Consider the following 24,746-nt stretch of genomic DNA (forward strand, 5'->3'; position numbering starts at 1 on the left):
TGTATATGTATATATATATATGTATATGTATATATATGTATATGTATATATATGTATATGTATATATATATATGTATATGTATATATATATATATGTATATATATATATGTATATGTATATATATATATGTATATGTATATATATTATATGTATATGTATATATATATATGTATATGTATATATATATATGTATATGTATATATATATATGTATATGTATATATATATATGTATATGTATATATATATATGTATTGTATATATGTATATGTATATATGTATATGTATATATATATATGTATATGTATATATATATATGTATATGTATATATATATATGTATATGTATATATATATATGTATATGTATATATATATATGTATATGTATATATATATATGTATACGTATATATTATAGTATACGTATATATATATATGTATATGTATATATATATATGTATATATATATATGTATATATATATGTATATGTATATATATATATGTATATGTATATATATATATGTATATGTATATATATATGTATATGTATATATATATATGTATATGTATATATATATATGTATATGTATATATATATATGTATATGTATATATATATATGTATATATATATATATATATGTATATATATATATGTATATGTATATATATATATGTATATGTATATATATATATGTATATGTATATATATATATGTATATGTATATATATATATGTATATGTATATATATATATGTATGTATATATATATATGTATATGTATATATATATATATGTATATGTATATATATATCATCATCATCATCGTTTAACGTCCGCTTTCCATGCTAGCATGGGTTGGACGATTTGACTGAGGACTGGTGAAACCGGATGGCAACACCATGCTCCAGTCTGATTTGGCAGAGTTTCTACAGCTGGATGCCCTTCCTAACGCCAACCACTCAGAGAGTGTAGTGGGTGCTTTTACGTGTCACCCGCACGAAAACGGCCACGCTCGAAATGGTGTCTTTTATGTGCCACCTGCACAAGCCAGTCCAGGGGCACTGGCAACGATCTCGCTCGAAAATCCTACAGGAGCCAGTCAGGCGGTACTGGCAACGGCCACGCTCAAAATGGTGCATCTCATGTGCCACCCGCACAAGAACCAGTCCAGGGGCACTGGCAACGATCTTACTTGATGTACCCGGTGCAAGCTATGGACACATAAGAGGTGCAGCAACATCAAAGGCAGGTTAACTAGCAAGTTAGTTTTTGTTTGTGGCAGATGTTCAGGTGCAATAAAGACTGCAAACAAACAGGAAACAACTTCTATCTCATTCCAGGGTGAAAAACTAGAGGTAGTCGATAGCTTCCGCTATCTGGGCGACCAAGTTAGTAGTGGGGGTGGGTGCGCTGAAAGTGTAGCTGCTAGAATAAGAATAGCCTGGGCAAAGTTTAGAGAGCTCTTACCCCTGCTGGCGACAAAGGGACTCTCACTCAGAGTAAAAGGCAGACTGTATGACGCATGCGTACGAACAACCATGCTACATGGCAGTGAAACATGGGCTGTAACTGCTGAGGACATACGTAAGCTCGCAAGGAATGAAGCCAGTATGCTCCGTTGGATGTGTAATGTCAATGTGAATACCCGTCAGAGTGTAAGTATCTTGAGAGAAAAGCTGAACATTAGAAGCATCAGTTGTGGCGTGCAAGAGAGACGATTGCGCTGGTATGGACATGTGGTGAGAATGGAGGAGGATAGCTGCGTGAAAAAGTGCCACACCCTAACAGTTGAGGGAACCCGTGGAAGAGGTAGGCCCAGGAAGACCTGGGCTGAGGTGGTGAGGCAAGACCTTCGTACATTGGGCCTCACCGAGGCGATGACTACGGACCGAGACCTTTGGAAATGGGCTGTGCGTGAGAAGACCCGGCAAGCCAAGTAAGATCGTTGCCAGTGCCCCTGGACTGGTTCTTGTGCGGGTGGCACACGAGATGCACCATTTTGAGCGTGGCCGTTGCCAGTACCGCCTGACTGGCTCCTGTAGGATTTTCGAGCGAGATCGTTGCCAGTGCCCCTGGACTGGCTTGTGCGGGTGGCACATAAAAGACACCATTTCGAGCGTGGCCGTTTTCGTGCGGGTGACACGTAAAAGCACCCACTACACTCTCTGAGTGGTTGGCGTTAGGAAGGGCATCCAGCTGTAGAAACTCTGCCAAATCGGACTGGAGCCTGGTGTTGCCATCCGGTTTCACCAGTCCTCAGTCAAATCGTCCAACCCATGCTAGCATGGAAAGCGGACGTTAAACGATGATGATGATGATGATGATGTATATATATATATATATATATATATATATATATATATATATATATATATATATACAAATAATTACAGAGGCATCAAGCTGTTAGATCAGGTTATGAAAGTTACAGAGAGGGTCATAGCCCAACTAATTAGGGGGCGAATCAATTTAGATGAGATGCAGTTTGGGTTCGTGCCAGGTAAAATCACTACTGATGCCTTATTTCTAGTGAGACAGTTGCAGGAGAAATACCTAGCTAAGGATAAACCTCTGTACCTGGCTTTCGTTGACATGGAGAAAGCCTTTGACAGGGTCCCCCGATCCCTTATCTGGTGGTCAATGAGGAAACTTGGGATAGAAGAATGGTTAGTGAGAGCTGTGCGAGCCATGTACAGAGATGCTGCCAGTAAGGTGAGGGTTGGAAATGAGTACAGCAATGAATTCCGGTTAGAGGTTGGGGTCCACCAAGGTTCCGTCCTCAGCCCCCTCTTATTTATCATAGTCCTCCAGGCAATCACAGAGGAGCTCCTCTATGCTGATGACCTTGCCCTAACTGCGGAGTCACTATCAGAACTAGAGGAGAAGTTTCAGGTGTGGAAGCAAGGTCTAGAATTGAAGGGCCTTAGAGTCAACCTAGCTAAAACCAAAATCCTAATAAGTAGAAAGGTACATAAAACACAAACCCCTTCAGGTAGATGGCCCTGCTCAGTATGTAGAAAAGGAGTAGGTAGTAACTCTGTAAGATGTACCCGGTGCAAGCTATGGACACATAAGAGGTGCAGCAACATCAAAGGCAGGTTAACTAGCAAGTTAGTTTTTGTTTGTGGCAGATGTTCAGGTGCAATAAAGACTGCAAACAAACAGGAAACAACTTCTATCTCATTCCAGGGTGAAAAACTAGAGGTAGTCGATAGCTTCCGCTATCTGGGCAACCAAGTTAGTAGTGGGGGTGGGTACGCTGAAAGTGTAGCTGCTAGAATAAGAATAGCCTGGGCAAAGTTTAGAGAGCTCTTACCCCTGCTGGCGACAAAGGGACTCTCACTCAGAGTAAAAGGCAGACTGTATGACGCATGTGTACAAACAGCCATGCTACATGGCAGTGAAACATGGGCTGTAACTGCTGAGGACATACGTAAACTCGCAAGGAATGAAGCCAGTATGCTCCGTTGGATGTGTAATGTCAATGTGAATACCCGTCAGAGTGTAAGTATCTTGAGAGAAAAGCTGAACATTAGAAGCATCAGTTGTGGCGTGCAAGAGAGACGATTGCGCTGGTATGGACATGTGGTGAGAATGGATGAGGATAGCTGCATGAAAAAGTGCCACACCCTAACAGTTGAGGGAACCCGTGGAAGAGGTAGGCCCAGGAAGACCTGGGCTGAGGTGGTGAGGCAAGACCTTCGTACATTGGGCCTCACCGAGGCGATGACTACTGACCGAGACCTTTGGAAATGTGCTGTGCGTGAGAAGACCCGGCAAGCCAAGTAAGATCGTTGCCAGTGCCCCTGGACTGGTTCTTGTGCGGGTGGCACATGAGATGCACCATTTTGAGCGTGGCCGTTGCTAGTACCGCCTGACTGTCTCCCGTAGGATTTTCGAGCGAGATCGTTGCCAGTGCCCCTGGACTGGCTTGTGCGGGTGGCACATAAAAGACACCATTTCGAGAGTGGCCGTTTTCATGCGGGTGACACGTAAAAGCACCCACTACACTCTCTGAGTGGTTGGCGTTAGGAAGGGCATCCAGCTGTAGAAACTCTGCCAAATTAGATTGGAGCCTGGTGTTGCCATCCGGTTTCACCAGTCCTCAGTCAAATCGTCCAACCCATGCTAGCATGGAAAGCGGACGTTAAACGATGATGATGATGATGATGATGATATATGTGTATATATACACCTAATATAGCAGATGCGGAGATAAATATACCAGAGTATGCCGTACTCCGAACAGACAGAAGGGATAGAAGTCATGGGGGAGTTGCAATGTTCATCCGAGAAGATGTCACACCCCTACTACTACTATCACACTCAAACTCTGTATGTGATACTTTAATAGTAGTACACATAAAACAAATTGATGTAGTTGTCTGCTCAACATACCGTCCACCAAATACCGCAAAGCAGGAGGGTAAATTTGAGGACAGCCTCAGATGCATAGAAGAGGTCCTGACAAATCTGGACCAACACACCAATATACTTTTCCTAGGCGACTTTAACCTCCCAAATGTTAAATGGCCTGAAGGTCACATCCTCTCTGGGATGTCACTGCATGAACAAAGCCAGGCAAAATCATTGCTAGAACTATCCAACATGCTATTCATGGAACAAGTGATACTCCAACCAACCAGGGGAAGCAATATTTTAGATCTCTGCTTCACAAACAATGTGAGCCTAATCCAAAATGTGAAAATAACGCCCACATCTCTCTCAGATCATAACATTATAGAACATTATAGAATCAACTATGTATGGTCCTAGACAACCCACTGACACCCACCCCACCAGGAGGACTCAAGCAATATCCAACCTGAATTTCCACAGGGCGGACTGGAAGTCAATTCGCAGAGAGATTCGAAATCAAAACTGGCATGACAGCCTTTCTATAAAAGACAATGACCTCAAACTAAGTCATTTTATGTCAACCATACAAGACATATGCACCAAATACGTGCCATATAGAAAGACCAGCAAACATGCCAATAGAATTGCTAGAGACAGGAAAATCCTTATGAGACACAGAACAAAGGTCTAAACCAGTTAAATAGAGAACTGGAGGATAGGAAAAGGGCTAAATTAAAACTAACACTATTAGAAATAGAAAACAAAATTAAACTCTCCCATGAAAAGGAGAGAGCAGAGAAGGAGAAGAGAGCAGTAGAAAGCATAAAAACAAACCCCAAGGCTTTCTATAGATTTGCAAAGGAGACTGCTATGGTACAGTATAAGATAGGACCCCTATTCCTGCCTAATGGCTCACTGACTGCAGATCCCACATGGATAAGTGAAGTGCTCAGTACACAAGTCAAGAGTGTCTTCACTTCTCCTCTGAGTCACATGTAGATAAAGAACCCAGCTGATTTCTTTGACAATAGCACTCAGCAGAAAAAGACTGCATCCATTACCTACACCGACATTGAAGAGGAAGATGTGATAGCTGCCATAAATGAAATGAGCTCAAATTCGGCAACTGGCCCCGATGGTTTCCTAGCTGTCCTCTTAAAGTCGTGTAAACAAGAACTAGCAGGACCACTCCGGATACTCTTCCAGAGTTTCCTTGCAAATGGTAAACTTCCCAAAAAACTGAAGGAAGGCACCATATGTCCTATCCATAAAGGTGGAAGCAGAGCAGAGGCTGGGTACTACAGGCCCATCTCTCTGACTTCACATATTAGCAAAGTCATGGAACGAATTGTCAGAAGGAGATTGATTGCGTTCCTAGAAGAAAATGACTTGCTGAATGAGACCCAGCATGGTTTCCGTCCAGGTAGAAGCTGTCTCTCGCAGCTCTTGCAGTATTATGACTGGGTCCTGAAGCAGCTACTAGACCATTCAAATGTTGATGTGATATATCTCGACTTTGCAAAAGCCTTTGACAAAGTTGATCATGGCTTGATATGTCACAAGCTGCGAAACCTTGGCATAGCTGGTAAATTAGGAGAGTGGCTGCATGACTTCCTGAATGGTACAAGTCAGACAGTTGCAGCCAATGGAGAACTATCTAGGGAAACACAAATATTGAGCGGTGTTCCACAAGGAACTGTTCTGGGGCCACTACTGTTCATAGTGGCCCTTCTGGACATGCCCACGGTCACTCGGAGAGCCACTGTCACTAGCTATGCTGATGACACAAAGATATCTCAGGCAATAAAGAATCCTGATGATATTGTAAGCCTGCAGAATGACCTAAATGCAATATATGAGTGGGCAGAGCAAAATAATATGCAGTTCAATGCAAAAAAATTTCAAGTACTGCGCTACAAGATCACAAGCACCTCCCAACTGGCATACACAGGGCCTGGAGGTACTGCAATCCCAGAACCACAAACAGTAAGAGATCTGGGCATCAACATGTGTAGTGATGCATCATTTCACATGCACATTGTCAAGTTGACAACAAAGTGCAGACAACTGGCAGGGTGGATACTGAGGACATTCCGTACAAGGGATCAAAAAGTCATGTTGACTCTATGGAAGACATTTGTTCTGAGGCGCCTAGACTATTGCTCTCAGTTGTGGTCACCACACAGTGTTAAGCGGACAGCAGAACTCGAGGCAATTCAGCGGCACTATACAAAAAAGATCGCCACAGTCCAACAGATGAACTACAGGGAGCGACTGAAGGCACTAGGTCTCTACTCCCTGGAGTGCAGGCGGGAGAGATATGTAATAATATACATATGGAAAATACTGGAAGGACTGGTGCCAAACATTGGCATCAAGTACTACAGGAATGCCCACACGGGTCGCCACTGCATGGTGCCAAAGGTACCGTCCACTGCATCTCACATAAGAACGAGATACTGCAGCAGCCTAGGTTTCAGAGGACCTCAGCTCTTCAATGCCCTGCCAAAACATTTGAGAGACATGCAAGACATGGATGCGGAGGTCTTCAAGACAAAACTTGACACTTTCCTCTCCACGATACCAGACGAACCAATGGCTCGTAATGAGACGCAGTTTAGGGCAGCTATGTCAAATTCTCTTATACATCAGATGTGCCATCAAAACTTTTGATTGGACCATGTCAGGTGGGGGAGAAGAGCCATGTCAGGTGGGGGAGAAGAGCCATGCAAGGAACGTGAAAATCACGGTGGTGCACCAGCATGACCGCAGCCACTTGGCTGAAACACATAAATAAATAAATAAATAAATATGTAGATATATGTATGTGTGTGTGTATGTATATATATATATATATATACACACACACACACACACATACACACACACACAAGCATAGCCAAATCGAACTTCCTCTGAAGGATCTCTGGAGTAATGTAACATTGACAGGGTGCGTAACTTGAAAACGAGGGAGTCTCTCCAGCTCAAGCCCTTACTTCTCCACATTGAGAGGTCATAGCTCCACTATTACAGACATAGAATAAGAATTTCATGGAAAAGTATTGTCAGATGTATTCTTGAAGCTGTGCTAAGCACCAGGAGACTGAGTGGTAGGAATGAAATGGTTGGACAAGGTCCGTAATCTCAATTGGTCACACTAGGGAATCCAACTAGAAAATCTATTCACAGTTGCTCCTGATGGGACCCTACGAAGGAGGTACCTGTGGGCTCCCCCCCACCCACTGCTCTCCCAGGAGTAGTGGGTGCAGAAGGTGGAGATACATGTGCATACATACACACATAAATATATACATAGATACACGTATATATGCAGAGGACGTGTGAAAGCTTAAAATAAACGAGGCCAACATGCTCTGCTGAATGTGCAATATCAGAGTGCATATTTGACAAAGTGTTGAAAGATGAGGACAGCTGCATAAGCAAGTGTCGATCCTTAGACATGGAAGAGGAAGTGGTGCAAAATGACTTCACTGAGGTAATAACAAAGAACTGAGACAATTGGCAATTTGCTACACTTGAAGAAATCTGACCAGCTAAGTAAAACCGAGACCATAAAAGTGTGTCCTTTATGCTTGCATCCACACTCCCCCCCCCCCGCCCCCACTTCTGTACACAATATGATCCCTGACAAATCTCTCCTACATCCCAACTTGCTCCGCTTCCCCCTACTGTATTCTTCTCCCCTCTATCTGCCTCTCTCCCTCATGAAACCACCTGTATACAATATCCCTGTCAAATCTCTTCCCCACAACATCTCCTTCCAATACACCCTCCTCCTACCCATCCCCACTCACTACATTCTCAACCCCTCCATCATCCACTCTCCTTTCACAATCTCATGAACTTTACCACCTACCCACCCACCTACTTATCCTCCTCAATCTCCAGTCCACTTCACTATATATAATGCCCTTGTGTGTACACCATGTCACATCTTCACCTGATCTATCTCTCTCTCCCTCACCTGTTGTAGATATGAGTTTCATTTACTGCAAAACACCTATTTCTGTCCCTCAGTTAAGGAGCCTTGTCACTTGGTGACCTCACTAGTGTTGGTGCCACCTAAAAAACACCAAATATCCTCTATAAAGTGGTTGGTGTAATGAAGGGTATTTGGTGTTTTTAGTTAGTGTAATGAAGGGCACCCAGCTATAGAAAGTATACCATATGTACAGTAGAGCTTTTGTACATGTATATATATATATATATATATATATATATATATATGTACACATACATATACACATTTACATATCTATATGTATATACATATGATGGCTGCCCCCTCATTATCGAGTATGGCCATGTATATACATACATATATACTCTCATAGTCTTATATATACATACCACTACACACATATACATACATGTATACACACACACACACACAAAATTACATAGATATCAAGAATACGACTCATCAGTCTCCATTTTTCTGTCTGATAAAATCCTAAGAAGCCTACATGACATGATTGAGATCAGTTTCTTCATCCTGGCATAGTTCACTAGTTTTCAAGTATGTTTTGATGTCAGCAGGGGGTGTATGGCAAGTGGGGGTTGACTAAAGTTGCGTCTAGTCTTGTTCCTTATGTTTACATAGTCTCACAGTGAAGACAATTTTAATAATTCACTGAAACACACTGAATCAGATATTTTGTTCAAAAATGTATTCTGTTGCCCACTAAGTAAGAACCACCCCAACCCCCTCAATGATCTCTGGAGCAAGCCAATAAGTGGATGAGGGACCAATCTCAACAATGATAGGACAATGGGCCATATGGAATTTACCACTTCTGGTTAACGAAACATTTACCAGTTGCAGTGTTGTAACTACATACAACAGTCACAGGTTCTATAATGCAGAGTACAAAATGGACAGTGTTCCATTTATATCCATCATGTATAACATGTTGTTGTGTAGCTATATATATGAAATATACTGCATCATTTATGGACAGTGTTCCAGCTTTATACATCAGTTACCAACTATATAACACAATATATCATATATACACACACACAGTATTACATCAGTCATATATACACACACACAAAAAGAAGTACATTCAACTAAAGGGCTAAGAAGGAATCACTGGTTCATAGATTTGCTCTGTCATCTCACTGTCATTTCTATCCTCTACTACAATGGTCTATGCTCCACTAAATTTATTACCCAATACATGAATGATTATTCATCAGATACATTCAGATCTCCAAGTCCCATCACTTCATGAAACACAATATGATTCCTTCCCAGAATTACAATCCTCAGGGACTTCCTCATTGCCCACTTTTTTCCAGCAGTAGACATCAACACCTAAGCCTTGTGACACTGTTAATTACCAGCATGAAAGGAGAGCCTAAAAAAGGTTAGTGTGACTCCTTCTCTTACAAATTAAGAATATCCCAGATAGAGATTTATACTGTAAACTTATTTTCTTACATCAGTCAGTTTACAATCTTGAGCTTGTAGTAAAAAATGTTATGATTACTGGACAACATCAAAATAGATCAAAGTATTCTCTCTTGGTGAAATAATTGGAGTTCACTGACTTAGTTTCATTCACATTCCATCCCTCTTTATCTCCTGTTAGGCACACCTTTCAAACTACACACCAGTACCACAATATTTTTAATGTGCATAACATTTAGGTAACATACATACATACATACATGCTGCATGTCTAGATATGCAATTATATGCATGAGAATACATACATAAAACAAACAAATCTGCACATACATACATACATACGTACACACAAATAAAAAAAACCCTGTTGTTGATGTTGAAATTCCAGTGAAGAAGCCTTGAATCTAAGTTGGAAACCGGTTCTTTCTCTATTGGCAAAAAATCTTGAAATAACTGAATAATGACATACATAAATTGTATGGGGGTATTTTAGTCCAACAGAGCATAAATCAGAGGAACTGAAATAATTTAAACATTAGAAAACCACACTGTGGGTTAAATAACAATGTAAACATAATCTTTCTGTATAAGTGGGGTGCAATAACCCAAGGGAGTCTCCTGATGGGCCATTTTACAATTTGTTGACTGCTCCTCAGAAAAGACATACCTGTCTTCTTCTAATTTACATTGTGTTCTACAATAATAGAATTCAATTGATGAAGAATTGTCAAAAGCACAAATATATTGGCACCGAAGATGATGATGGCAGTGGTGGTGGTGGTGATGCTGATGATGATGATGTGGCAGATAAAGAGGAAAATATTCAGATAATGATATCGGGGCTTGTGATAACAATGATGATAATTGTGATTGTGGGGATACGACAATGTTGGTGGCAATGGTGGCTATGGTGATGATGATTGTTAAGTTGATGGTGATGATGAGAGTAGTGATAAATTTTGCTGTTTTGGAGCTGAATTTAGAAGAAATATTTGGAAGAGGAATTATTGCCGAATATATCTGTCTTATGTAATATCAGAGAGTTTTAAATATGAGATTATGTGTGTGTATGTGCTTGTGTATGTGCATGCACATGTGTGGGAGTGTGTAAATGTGGAGGGTGGAAAGCAGTACACATGTAGATATGTTGGTGGCGTTGGTGAAGGGCTTGATGGTAATGGGGACGTTGGTGGTGGCATACACATAGTTACTTGTATACATACATGCACATATGGTCTATATACACATGCATCCACCCATATGTATATACACACACACATCCATACACAAACATACATACACTCATACCTACACATACCCCCACACACAAAGTGAAAGGATACCCACATGTAGAAGCTGTAAATAAGATGTGAGAGAGAGAGAGAGAGAGAGAGAGCTGAAAATGAGGGAGGGGGCACGTGAATAAATGAAAGAGTAAAAGAGTAAAAGAGGGTAGAGGAGTGAGAAGGAGGAGGATGTTGAAGTGGAAGGCTTACATCAACCAATGAGAAATCAGTCTGGAGACTGATGAAGGAAAATGTAAATGCTGGTCCTTCTGCCCCCCTCTCTCTCTCTCTCTCTCTCTCTCTCTCCGTCTCTCTCTCACTGTTTAGTTAAGGTTATCATGCATAAAGACCTCACATAATAAAAAGGAGGGGAAACAAAATAAACAACAAACAAGAAGCAAAATAAAAAAAAATAGATCTTACAACTGAACTGGAAACTGTAAAACAGTAGAGAAGAGGAGAGTGAGAGGAGAGTGATGGTGTGAGTGTTGTGGTTGCAGGAGTGAGGGGTGGATGACAAGTGTTTCTCTTTCTGTTTTTTTTTTTGGAAAGCTAAAGTGTTAAAGTTAAAGAGCCGCTGGTTGTACAAGTGGAAGGAAGGACATTACTGTTGAGGAGGAGACCTGCCTTCTTAGAACAACACACACTTTGGTAATTTACTTCAAGAGCAGCTGGCAGCAGCAGTGGTATATAGAGAGACACAGTTCTACTTCTACAGCAGTTTGCTTCACTCATTACAACAGTGGAGAAAAAAAAAAGAGAGAAAAACAGATTCTAAAGGAGAAAAAATGTTTATTTAACAGAAGCAAAATATGTTATTAAAAAAAATTGGAAAAAAAGGAAAAAGTTAATTTCATTCTGGGAGAAACTAAGGAAAAAGATTTTTGTGTGTGAATATTTGGTGTTTTATAGAAACTATTCTGTGGATATATAACATGGTTTAATGAAAGAACCAAACAGTTGGACATGTAAGATTCTTCATCTGTTTATTCTCAATGTTTTTTCTATTGTTTTAAAGTCAGCTCATACAAATTAATAATTATTAATTATTCGTTGGTGAATTTTTTGAAAACATTTCTGCAAATTCTTTTCACAAAATCTCATTGCTTTCATTGACTGACTTTAAATAAAGCAAAACAAAAACGAAACCCCAAAAAATAGGCACCTCCTTCCTTCCCCAACCTCATAAATAATAATTATTCTCTGTAACGAAGATGTCTATTTCTGCAGGAGACCATACTGATCTAACAGGTGCTAGTCACACCTAACAGAGTCAGTAACCTTCAGAAGAGAATCAAGAAAAAAGAAAACAAACGACTGAGAACGGGAAACAAAAACTGGTAACACTTTGTGAAATCTAAGATTTAATAATATTTGCTCATCATCCATCATGCATTTGTCAATGTTATTGAGTTTACTATTCTTGCTATCAAATGGGATTGTATCTGTTATGGTGGCAGCAGCTTCAGAAGAATGTGTAATCAGTATGGTGATTCCAAGGAACAAAATTAAGAGTTCTTGTAGCGATGTTGAAAGCTTGTCAAAAGTAGTAAATAAAAACAGAGAGGACATGTATGGGTTCGATAAAGAAATGAAGTCATTGAAATTCATGTTAGTGACTGAGATGCAAGGCAGCACGGAAAAAAGGATGAGCCTAAATGCTCGAATAATTCGTCTTGAAAAGATTATTAACCAGCTGATTGGAAATCCTGATAGCAGTAGGACCGGAGAAGAGCATGGTCACCGTAAAACAGATACAACTTCTCATCCCTATTACTATGGGAGATCATCAATAAACAATCACCAAGTGAAAGATGAAGCTTTAGCGGATGTGCCGCAGTTAGAAACTATGGTTGAGAAATACACTTTAAATGCGTTTCGCAAAGTCAACAACACCATATCTCAAGAGGTTGATAAACGCTTTAAAGCATATGAAAATAATTTCAATGAAGACCTGCAGAGAAGTTTAGATGACACCATCCCTAGAGAAGAAATTGTCCAAAAACTTGATGATGGAGTCAGAGCTGAACAACCAATGTCAAGTGCTCGTATCATGTCGACAGTCCTTTCTGCAGAACTGAAAGAGTTGAGGAAAAATATTCGAGATCTGACAAGGAAATATCAGGAAATCCATAAATATTATTATTCTCTTGAAGAAAGAATGAGGATTGAAAGTAACAGCATTCAAGGACAACTTAATGCAACGAAGGGAGTAACCCTCCAAGTGAAGAGAAAAGTTCAAACAATTGAAAGAACTGCAAACAAAACCATAGCTGACGTAAAGATGTTGAATAAAAAAATCCCAAACCTCGAAGACTGGCGTTATGAGATCAATAACTCTGTACACAGGGCGAACATTTCAGCAATCAAGAACATTCATAGAATGTCGAATCAAATTAATTCAAGTTTGTATGAATACATAGATGAGATTATGGGTCCTTTGGATTCCAAGATCCAAGAAATTGTAATCGGTTCTCAGAAGCTTGAGGAACTCATTTACGACTTGAAACATGATCTTAATGATACACAAGAAAAACATGCTGGATCTCTGGACCAGGTACAGTCCAAGATCAGGCAGATTGATGACGGAATGAAATTGCATTTCCTGAATATTTCACAAATTCTATTCACAGCAATCAGTGCTCTCAAAGGCACAGACAACCAAACCATGGAGAAATTACAGAAATACAACGAAAGCATTAATATCATGAAAGGCAATCTGCTGGGTAAAATACAACATGTAAACTTCACAATGCAACTCTTAAAGAGTCATACAAAGAACCAAAGTGAAGAGATGCAGAAACAGGCCAATGTTATAAGACATTTGAATGAAATTCTCAATTCAACGTCTTTGAGAATGAATGCCATGAAGAAAGAACTGCTACAGTTTCGGACTGAGGTGCTTGTTAATTCTGGGAAATGGGCACCCTATAATTTCTCATTCCATAATATCACAAGTGATTGTTATGGCACACGCTACATAAAGAAAATTCCTTACCACGTCGGACGGTATGTTGGTGTGATACTTTGTGGTCAGCCTGAAAGATATAAAATTCTTCTCAGTAACAGAATGTTTTCAGGGTATTTGGATATAGCAGACAATTTGGGATCAGGAGATGACCACTGTGAATTCGTAGGATCCAGTAGAAGAACATTTAATTGCAAAGGCTCAATCAAAACAAATGAAGGTTTGTACATTCTTTTCTTTTTCTACTTTAATTTGATGTTAAAACTGAAGAAAAAAAAAAAAGAAAGAATAATCTAGAATTTCTACATTATCACCTGCCCCCAACCCACACACACACACACACCTTACTTCTCAATGCTACATTTCAGTATTTCATACTTTGTGGCATTGTTTTATTCTATACTTCTTCCTCCCCAAAAACAATTTCTGTTGATTAATTTTGAAATCAGAAATCTTAATTTTCAGACTAAAGTTCCAATAGTCTTCACAAACCGTTTCTATTTGACCAAGATTGATTCTTATTTTATAAACAGTCGTATAACACCATAGCTGCTATTGGTTGTTAAGTACTCCTGACTACAACTTAAAGAGGAGAATTAAAATAACTTTTACTTTTAACTCACTCATATTGACAACACTGACATAATAATGGGGCTACTACATGGTCACTTGATCTACTGGAAATAGAAACCAAATCACTTCTTACTGTCCTTAAAAAGGAAGTATACCTTAGATAATGTAATCCTAAATGCATTATATCTCAACAAATGACATGATGGTCATAGCTATGACCACAGTTGGGCTGGATTAGGTCTGACCAAGGGTTACACAACGACAATTCACTCAAACATGGATTTCTAATCTATTTAGTGAGTGTGGTGGCGGGAGGAGGTTATACTTGTTTATAGGTTGACCCTAGTATATGACTGGTTGTATTATATTTTATCTGAATACAGCCAGAAGAAAAGTAAAACTGGAACTTAGAAATTAAAGAAATATCATTGACATTGACAAATACCCATGCATAGGGAGATAGAGATGGGGGGGGGGGAGGTGAGCAGGTGTTGATGAGCCATGTTCATGTGGGTGGGCATGAATGGATGTTTATGCATGTGGCTGTGTATATATATATATATATATATATATATATATATATATATATATATGTGTGTGTGTGTGTGTGTGTGCATGTTTGTTTATGTAAGTATGTGCATGTGTGTTTGTATGTGTTATGTGTTTATAGGTTAATGTGTGTATATGTAATTGCATGAGTACGTATACATTTGTACTAAATCTAAAACCTAAAATATAAGATAAACCTTCATTCATTTTGAATTACTGTTAAAATCACATACAGGGTGTCCCAGAAAGATTCACCCATTGATAATTCTTAATTATTCAAAATAAACTTAAGGTAAGATAATGACATTTGGCACACACGTTCCTAATGTAAATTGTCGATCCATTGCATTGATTACATTTCAAAATAATCACTTTTTGCCTTGATCATAGCCTGCAAGCGAGAGGTCACTGAGTTGCATGAGCACCATGCCACCTCTTTATCCAACTGGACCCATGAAGACAGAAGGGCTTTCTTCAGGTCTGACACATTTGAAGAGGAATGAGCAGAAACCTTACTCTCTAAGATGGACCAGATAAGCAAAGTCCATGGGATTGATGTCTGGACTTGAGGGAGGCCATACTGTCTTGTCCCCAAAACCACTGAAATGCTGTGTGTCAAATTGGACACATGGGCTGCAGCCCAATCTTGAATGAAGATGTAATGGTCACCAAAGGTTTCTGTGACCCAGGGTAACTCTTTGTTATCTGACATTTCCACATTTGACCTTGACACCAGCATCGATGAAGAGTAAGAGAGACTTGGACCCATCAGATGCAACTGTGGCCCAATCCGCAAGTGAAGCTGGCTTCTGATGGCATAAATGACTCCTGCTACCTTCGGGCAAGTCTCCTGCATTATGTGCATCCTGCCTGTTGGAGGTAACTGCCTCCATGGTGAAGATCTTCTCGTCAGACCAGATCAACACTTTGTTAGTGGTGTTCATTCATCTCAGCTAACATGCTTTTACCCCAGTTGAGCTGTTTCTTCTTGGAAGCTGCTAAAATTAACTGCTGGGATTGTTTCTTGTATGCAGTTAGCTTTAAATCCTCTTTAGAAATCCTATGCATTGACAATTCTAAAATATCAAGAGCTTTTGCAGTTTTTCTTGCACTCCTGCAGGGATCACAGTTCATTCACTTCTTCACAGCTTCAACAGCTTGTTTGGTACAAGTTGATTGTTCCTACCAGGAATTGGCTTGCTAGAGGTAGTAGCAGACTCCATATATCATTTCCAGGTATTGAACACTGTTTTACAGCACACATTCAACTGTTTTGTTGTGTCCTTGTTGCTCACTCCAGCTACTTTCAAAGCAACAATCTGGTCATGTTTTGCTTTAGATGCCATGTTTGTTTACAAACCTGTTATAGACGAATGAAACAATAGACACACGGACTAAAGACATGTGCGAATCTTTATGTAAAATGTAGATAATATTACATGAACCAATATTCTTTAGGAAGAGTTTTAAACATGGGTAAATTTTTCAAGGGACACCCTGTATACATATGTACATGCATACAGATAAATATACATACATATTTTTGTTTGTGTATATATATGTATATATGCTTTTATGAACACGTGTGTGTGTGTGTGTGTGTGTGTGTGTGTGTGTGTGTTTATATATATATATATATATATATATATATATATAAGGAAGATGGAATATACGAGAATTTATTATTAATCACCTGTTATTGAGTGTCTCATCCATGAGGAATCGATGCTAGGTGAAATGAAACAATTGTCGTGATTAATAATAAATTCTCATATATTCCATCATCCATATACCTAATCATCATTGTGAAAGTGACCATGCTTTCCCAGTAAGCTACCAGGTGTAAACCACTCGTTTTATCATCCATTACACACACACACACACACACACACACACACACACACACACACACACATATATATATAGTTTTAGAGAAAAGAACCAAGTTTCATATATATATATACATATATATATATAGAAAGTTTAGAGAGCTCTTACCCCTGCTGGCGACAAAGGGACTCTCACTCAGAGTAAAAGGTAGACTGTATGACGCATGTGTACGAACAGCCATGCTACATGGCAGTGAAACATGGGCTGTAACTGCTGAGGACATACGTAAGCTCGCAAGGAATGAAGCCAGTATGCTCCGTTGGATGTGTAATGTCAATGTGAATACCCGTCAGAGTGTAAGTATCTTGAGAGAAAAGCTGAACATTAGAAGCATCAGTTGTGGTGTGCAAGAGAGACGATTGCGCTGGTATGGACATGTGGTGAGAATGGATGAGGATAGCTGCGTGAAAAAGTGCCACACCCTAACAGTTGAGGGAACCCGTGGAAGAGGTAGGCCCAGGAAGACCTGGGCTGAGGTGGTGAGGCAAGACCTTCGAACATTGGGCCTCATCGAGGCGATGACTACTGACCGAGACCTTTGGAAATGTGCTGTGCGTGAGAAGACCCGGCAAGCCAAGTGAGATCATTGCCAGTGCCCCTGGACTGGCTCTTGTGCGGGTGGCACATAAAAGACACCATTTTGAGCATGGCCGTTGCCAGTATCGCCTGACTGGCCTTCGTGCAGGTGACACATAAAAGCACCTACTACACTCTCTGAGTGGTTGGTGTTAGGAAGGGCATCCAGCTGTAGAAACTCTGCCAAATTTAGATTGGAGCCTGGTGTTGCCACCCGGTTTCACCAGTCCTCAGTCAAGTCGTCCAACCCATGCTAGCATGGAAAGCGGACGTTAAACGACGATGATGATGATGATGATATATATACAGTTATATATGTGTGTGTGTGTGTATATATAGTATGTATTTCTATCATCATCATCTTTTAGTGTCCATCTGTCTTCAGTCCTAACATGGGTTGAATGGCTTGACAACGTCCAACAGATCCGAAAACTGCATCATGCTCCAATGTTTGCCTTGGCATGGTTTCTACAGCTGGATGAACTTCTTAATGCCAACCACCTTACAGCATGTATCGAGTGCATTTTTTCTCATGGCACCGGTCATTGCAAGGTCCCCATGCAGTTTTAAAGAGGTTCCCTCTACTGTTAGGGTGTGACACTTCTTCACACAGCTGTCCTCATCCATACGCAACACATGGGGCCCACACTCAAAAGGAGCTCAGTCACAACTACGATTCACTTAGCTTCATGGGTCTTCTCAAGCACAGCATATCGCCAAAGGTCTCAGTCACTACTTATCACTTCTGTGAGGCCCAAAGTTCAAAAATCATGCTTCACCCACTCATCATATATATATATGTATATATATATATATATATATATATATATATATATATAAAACAATGAAATTATTGTGTATAGTGCTCAGGTGCACTACAACTCACCAAAGAATTATGTACAAAAGTCAGGAAAGTGAACCGTGTATGAGTCATAATATACATGTGTGCATGCATATGGAGGGGGGATACCAGGTGTAGTGTTGGCAAATTCCAGGAAGCATGGAGGTTTTAAAGGATGCAATATCTTGGCAGCTAACAACTGATGCAGGTAGTTTGTTCAGCAACTCGGAGGGGGTGAAAAAATGTTTCTGAAAGTCATGGGAGCTGTGCTGTTTCCTGACTTTGTAGGCATGCCCACATGAGTTAGACACAGAGCCCAAAAAGTTGCCCAAGATGGTTGTTGGCATGATGGTTAATAATTTTGTGGGTGTTTACTAAGTCAATTGCCAGACGTCAGAGCTTCAATGTATCTAAGCCCAGGGAAGCAAGGTGTTCAGGGTATGGGAGCTTCAATGTATCTAAGCCCAGGGAAGCAAGGTGTTCAGGGTATGGTAGATGTTTGATGGGGGGTGTTTGCTTGGTTGCATGTCTCTGAACAGTTTCCAGGAGGTCAATGTCCTGAGCAAGATACGGGTTCCAGACTGGTGATGCAAATTCCAAGTGTGGCTGCACCATGGCCATATACAACCTTAAACAGACAGCTGGAGAGCAGCTGACAAAGGTCTTGCTGAGTGATGCCAAGACACCAGACACCCTCAGCCTTCTGGATAATTTTAGAGATGTGCCTTGTCCAGTGCAAATCACTGCTGACAGTAAAGCCCAGGTCACGTTCACAAGAAGACATCTTGATATTAGTGTAGAGAGAGTATGTGGATGCTGGGTATTTCCTCCCAAAATGTATGGTGGTACACTTGTTCACAGCCAGCTTGAGTTGCCAGTCCGTGATCTGTTGTTCCATTGTGTCCAAGTCCGATTGCAATAAAGATCTATAGGGTTCAGGATCTGTCCTTTTTATCTCAAGGTACAGCTTGATGCCATCTGCAAGCAATAAATTACAGGACTCAAAATACAAAAGTAGAGTATCATTCTTTGATATGCTATGACTCAAAGCCTCTAATTCGCCGTCATCTGAATTGCTCATTTTTGATCACCAGCTAGTGAACTAGGCTTAGATTTCTTTTGACTATTCACTGTGTGAATATTTTTTGAAATATGGAGTGAAAGCTTGAAGGAAATGCTTATCATTTATGTTCTTTTGTTCAGAAAGCTTTGTGAATGACATGTGCAAAAATGACTGCTTCAAGCTCACATTTTTTTAATTTCATTTCTGCTTGTCTCGGACGAATATCATTATAAATGCTGTAAACTCTATAGAACCAAACTCGTGAAACTGTGTTGCTGTGTAAGCAATGTTCTGAAGTAATATGTTTAATTAATGCTTTTAATTAAAATTTAAAAAGAACTATGAGTGTGTATGTGGGTGTTCATTTTGCATGCACCTGTGCAGACGCATAGATATAGACATATGTACACTCATAGATTCACATGTCTACACAAAATTATACATACATGTACACACAATTATATATAAATGTACACATATGCTAATATACATATACTCACACATAGACATGCGCACACACACACACGCACACACACACACACACACACACACACACACACACACACACACACACACACACACACACACACACACACACACACACACACACACACACACACACACACACACACACACACACACACACACACACACACACACACACACACACATTAAAGTTTATATTAATAAAACTTGTTAATTAAACATTTCAAAATTTTTTTGTCTCTCTGAACCAGAACAAAATTCAAAGAGACTTGTATTTGCGTAAAAGATACTCAGCCACATGCATACAAGTTGACAGTTCATTTGTTTTGTTCAAACTATTGGTGCCTTGAGCCAAAATTCTCAAACAAAGGCTCCTCACTGCATCTTCGATTTAAAGCTCCTGACAATTCACTGTATCAAAGGCCTTGGGCAAGTCAACAAAGGTCATTTGATTTTGGTCACGTGCTTTTTCTTGTGTGTGTATATATTTACACAGATACATACACAGATATAGGTTTGGGAAAACAAGCAGGATAAACAGAACTCAATATGTGATTAAAAAAAAAAGAAATTTATATATTAGATGCAGGCTTGGCTATGTACTGAATAATAATTTCACTCCCCAACACCATGGTTCATGGTTCAGTCCCACTGCATGGTGCGTTGTGCAAGCATCTTCTAATATACCCCAGGTTGATAAAAAAAAACATGTGGGTGGGTTTTGTAGACATACACTGAAAGAAGCTTAACACGTGTGTGTGACTGTCTTACATTGCAGGATAGTTGTAAAGGAGTTGCTTGTTTCCAATCTTCCATGAAAACATGTCTGGCCATGGGAAACATTATCTTAATTGGGTAAGTTGAGAGCTGGCAACAAGAAGGGTATCTAGCCATAGAAAATCTGTCTCAAAGAATTCCATCTTACCCATGAAAGCATGGCAAAATGGACAGTAACACGATGGTGGTAGTGGTGGTAATTATTATTATACATGTATGTTATACACACCTGTGGAGTTTGTAATAACATTGGCTTGTAATTAGAGACTGACATAATTTACACATGCTTAGCTTTGCCACTTCCTCTAACTAACCCCACTCTCTGTCTGTCTGTCTGTCTGTCTCTCTTTCTGTCTATGTCTTTATAAATAGTAATGAAAGAGAGATTTTTGGGTAGCTTCCAATTCTTAGCTGTATGCCCACATATACCCTAGAGAATAAACACACTTGCAAACATGCACACATAAAGACTAATATAACACACATCCAAATACCTAAATGTATACCAACACACACACACACACACATGCAAACACACCTATAGGCATATTTAGATACCACTCCACATGCACACACACATTCACACACACAAATCTGTTTGCATCAGGAAGTTTAACTTGTGAGCATGGCACCAAAATTTGGTAAAGGTTCAATACAAGTCTTCAGTTATGATAAACGTTTGTGGCTTGTGTCCATCATATTGGCTGATAGGAGTGAAAAGTCAAAAAGGTCATGTGTTGCAAATAAATATCAACCGACTGGAATTTTGTAAGAAAAAATAAACATAAAATATTATGTGAGCAGTTTCAATGGTTGTAAGGTCAATGTATTGCAGTTTTGAAAACTTTGGTCAAGAGTTCAATTCTTAGTACCACAACCATTCTGTTGTGTCCCAGACCAGCACATCACATAACTTATTCCAGTTTATTTGGCTAGACTTGTTAAATGTCGCAATGATATCCACCCAATCGTTTAACCCTTTAACATTTAAACCAGCAATATCTAGTCAAAATATTGTACTTGTTTTATGTTCAAACTAGCCAGATGTGGGCCCTCACACCAACCCTACAATGTCATTCTAAAACTTAGCCGTTACCTCATCAAAATCTCAAAGGTACAAGAAAATTCATGATTAATTCAAGGCATGTGAATAAATAAGCATTACCTGTGATAGAATAATCCCTTAACTTGGAATGGACAGTCTCTCCAAGCTGAAAGACTATTGATTGTAGTTTCTTCATAATTATTGCTTCATATCAATAAGAGATTTCAAAATTTAAACAATCATCTTTTCACCTTGATTTTATAATTTTCCATTAAAAAATCAATGAGCTTTTGACATTCCTGAAATTTAGTAGGTCTTCTCCCATTCTCACATGCACATGAACTGGAAGAATCATTAGCACATCAACCAAAATGCCTTGACAGCATTTCCTCCAGCCCTTTATGTTCTGAGGTCAAATTCCTTCAAGGTCAACTTTGATTTCCATCTTTTTTTTGGGGGGGGGGGATCAATAAAATAAGCACCAGTTGAGCACTGGTATTGATATAATTGATTAGTCCCCTCTCCCTCAAAGTTTCAGGTTTTGTGCCTTTGCTAGATAAATTTATTATTATTATTATTTGACTCTTGCAGTGTGAACGTTCTGTTTTTGCTTATTATTATTCCTTTAGAGTTGAACTAATATCTTATCCATTAATGCAATTTCATTGTCATTCCCACCATCTTGCCACATTTTCAACTTTATTTTCTCTCTATCCACCTGAGCACTTTCCTCTCCCCCTGCTCCCTCCTACTTTCTCTCCATATATACATTTATATATATATATATATATATATATATATATATATATATATATATATATCATTTACATTACTTTTTATCTGTATGTAATATACGTCTTTCATTTTATGTTTATCTCCACTGTTGTCCTCCGCTGGGTTTTACTATTTCCTGTTTAATTTCTCATATTCCAGGGGCTTGATAGGCAGCCATAATGCTTTTATAAAGCATGCATGCCCCACCGCTTTCTGTTCTGTCATTTGAAACATCTATCTTGTTCCAAATCGTTAACATTCTTCACCTACACCTTCTCTTCACCCTTTTGTTACCATATTGCTCTGTGTTTCTTTCAATTAATTTTAAATATAACAAAGAATTTAGTAAAATAACTTCGTTATCATTAAGCTAGTGTCAGGAGCGTAAATTATGACTAAGGTTTGGTGGAAGATTTTAATTCAGAACTTATGGAAACAAGACATTTGTAGTACAGAGCCAGAGCTGGTTTCAGCTGGGTTTTCGTATCGAAAGGGTTAAGTGGTTCACTCATAAACTAACATTTCATTCCTTTCTTATTCAGTTCTAGTGTGTGAGTGGTTTTAGTTGGTTCCTCTTGTCTTCATAGCTCATTAAGCTTCCACATCAGTGTAGCAGACAATGGAACACAATGCAGTCAAATCATTCAATCCATGCCAACATGGAAGATGGACATTAAAATATGATGCTGATGTACAGACATACATGCATGCATCATTTGACATGTGTGTTCCATTCTGAGACATGGCTTATTAGTCAAAAAGTCTGTCTCACAATCATGAAAATAGAAACGACATTGAAGCTTATCAGATTGACTGAACTCTGTAATTCAAAAGGTCTGGCTTTGTCACGCTGATTCTACTTGAGAATTACATGAAGGCTCAGAGTGTGTGTGTGTGTGTGTGTGTGTGTGTGTGTGTGTGTGTGTGTGCGCGCGCACGTAATACTCAACTACTTTACACACTAATTCAATGACTAAGTCATTTAGCTGATTCAGCAACTTTTGATAGATGCTCATGTGTCATTTGTATGTGTGTGTGTGTGTGTGTGTGTGTGTGTGTGTGTGTGTGTGTGTGTGTGTGTGTGAGTGAGTGTAAATAAATTCCTTTTAACATCCGCTTTCCCTTGCTTGCATGGGTTGGAAGGAATTTGTTGAAGGAATTTGTTGAAGTTCTACAGCTGGATGCCCTTGCTGTATCCAACCTCACCCCTTTCCAAGTAAGGCAATATTCCCCCTCCCCTCCCTCATGGCCAGACAGGTTTTTCACAGAGGAATGGAAATGAAGGATACCACTTGTTTGGTGGTGACACTTGTTTACAACTATCACATAATGATGTCAGGACAAAGAGACAATAACACACACACACACACACACACACACACACACACACGTGTGGTGTGATGGAGTTCTTTTAGTTTCCATTCACAATTCTTCTCATACGAGGGTTCCAGTTGATCCAATCAACGGAACAGCCTGCTCGAGAAATTAATGTGCAAGTGGCTGAGCATTCCACAGACACGTGTACCCTTAATGTAGTTCTCAGAAAGATTCAGCGTGACACAAAGTGTGACAAGGCTGACCCTTTGAAATACAGGTAAAACAGAAACAGGAAGAAAGAGAGAAGGTTGTGGTGAAAGAATACAGCAGGGTTTGCCACCCCTCCCCCCTGCCAGAGCCTCGTAGAGCTTTAGATGTTTTCACTCAATAAACACTCACAACGCCCGGTCTTGGAATTGAAACCAAAATCCTACGACAGCAAATCCTAACCACTGGGCCATTGCGCCCCCATGGTCTGAGAATATAATAGAAGAGACTCCACTTGCCGAAGGTGCCATGGGAGGAACTGAACCCAAAACAACAGGACTGGGAAGTGAATCTCTCAACCAGACAGCCATAAACACAAAAACACGTGTACACACACACACATACACACACACACATTCATTTATATATATTTATCCAGATACATTGTTCCCCACCCACACTTTCACACGCCCACACACACACACACACACAGCCACACTCGCAAATATCGTGTTGCTTTAAAACATCATTAAGTGTTGATTAAAACTGCCCTTCTGGAATGTTTAACTACTTCAAAATGTACTGATTTTATGGAATT

General features: G+C 39.6%; 2 protein-coding genes across 16 annotated transcripts in view; one reads left to right on the top strand and one right to left on the bottom strand.

Moving 5' to 3' along the window:
* LOC106874508 (lipoxygenase homology domain-containing protein 1) overlaps positions 1-24,746 on the bottom strand; it is a 173,475-nt gene that overhangs the window by 89,519 nt on the left and 59,210 nt on the right. The gene's annotated exons all lie outside the window — the stretch shown is intronic.
* LOC106881848 (uncharacterized) overlaps positions 11,314-24,746 on the top strand; it is a 34,307-nt gene continuing 20,874 nt past the window's right edge. Inside the window, exon 1 of the mRNA XM_014932364.3 lies at positions 11,314-14,270. Coding sequence (XP_014787850.1) covers positions 12,473-14,270 — 1,798 coding nt within the window. The 5' untranslated portion in view covers positions 11,314-12,472. The remainder of the gene's footprint in view (positions 14,271-24,746) is intronic.

This window comes from Octopus bimaculoides, chromosome 11 (genome assembly GCF_046866305.1).
Source record: "Octopus bimaculoides isolate indiv1 chromosome 11, ASM4686630v1, whole genome shotgun sequence".
NCBI lineage: Eukaryota > Metazoa > Mollusca > Cephalopoda > Octopoda > Octopodidae > Octopus > Octopus bimaculoides.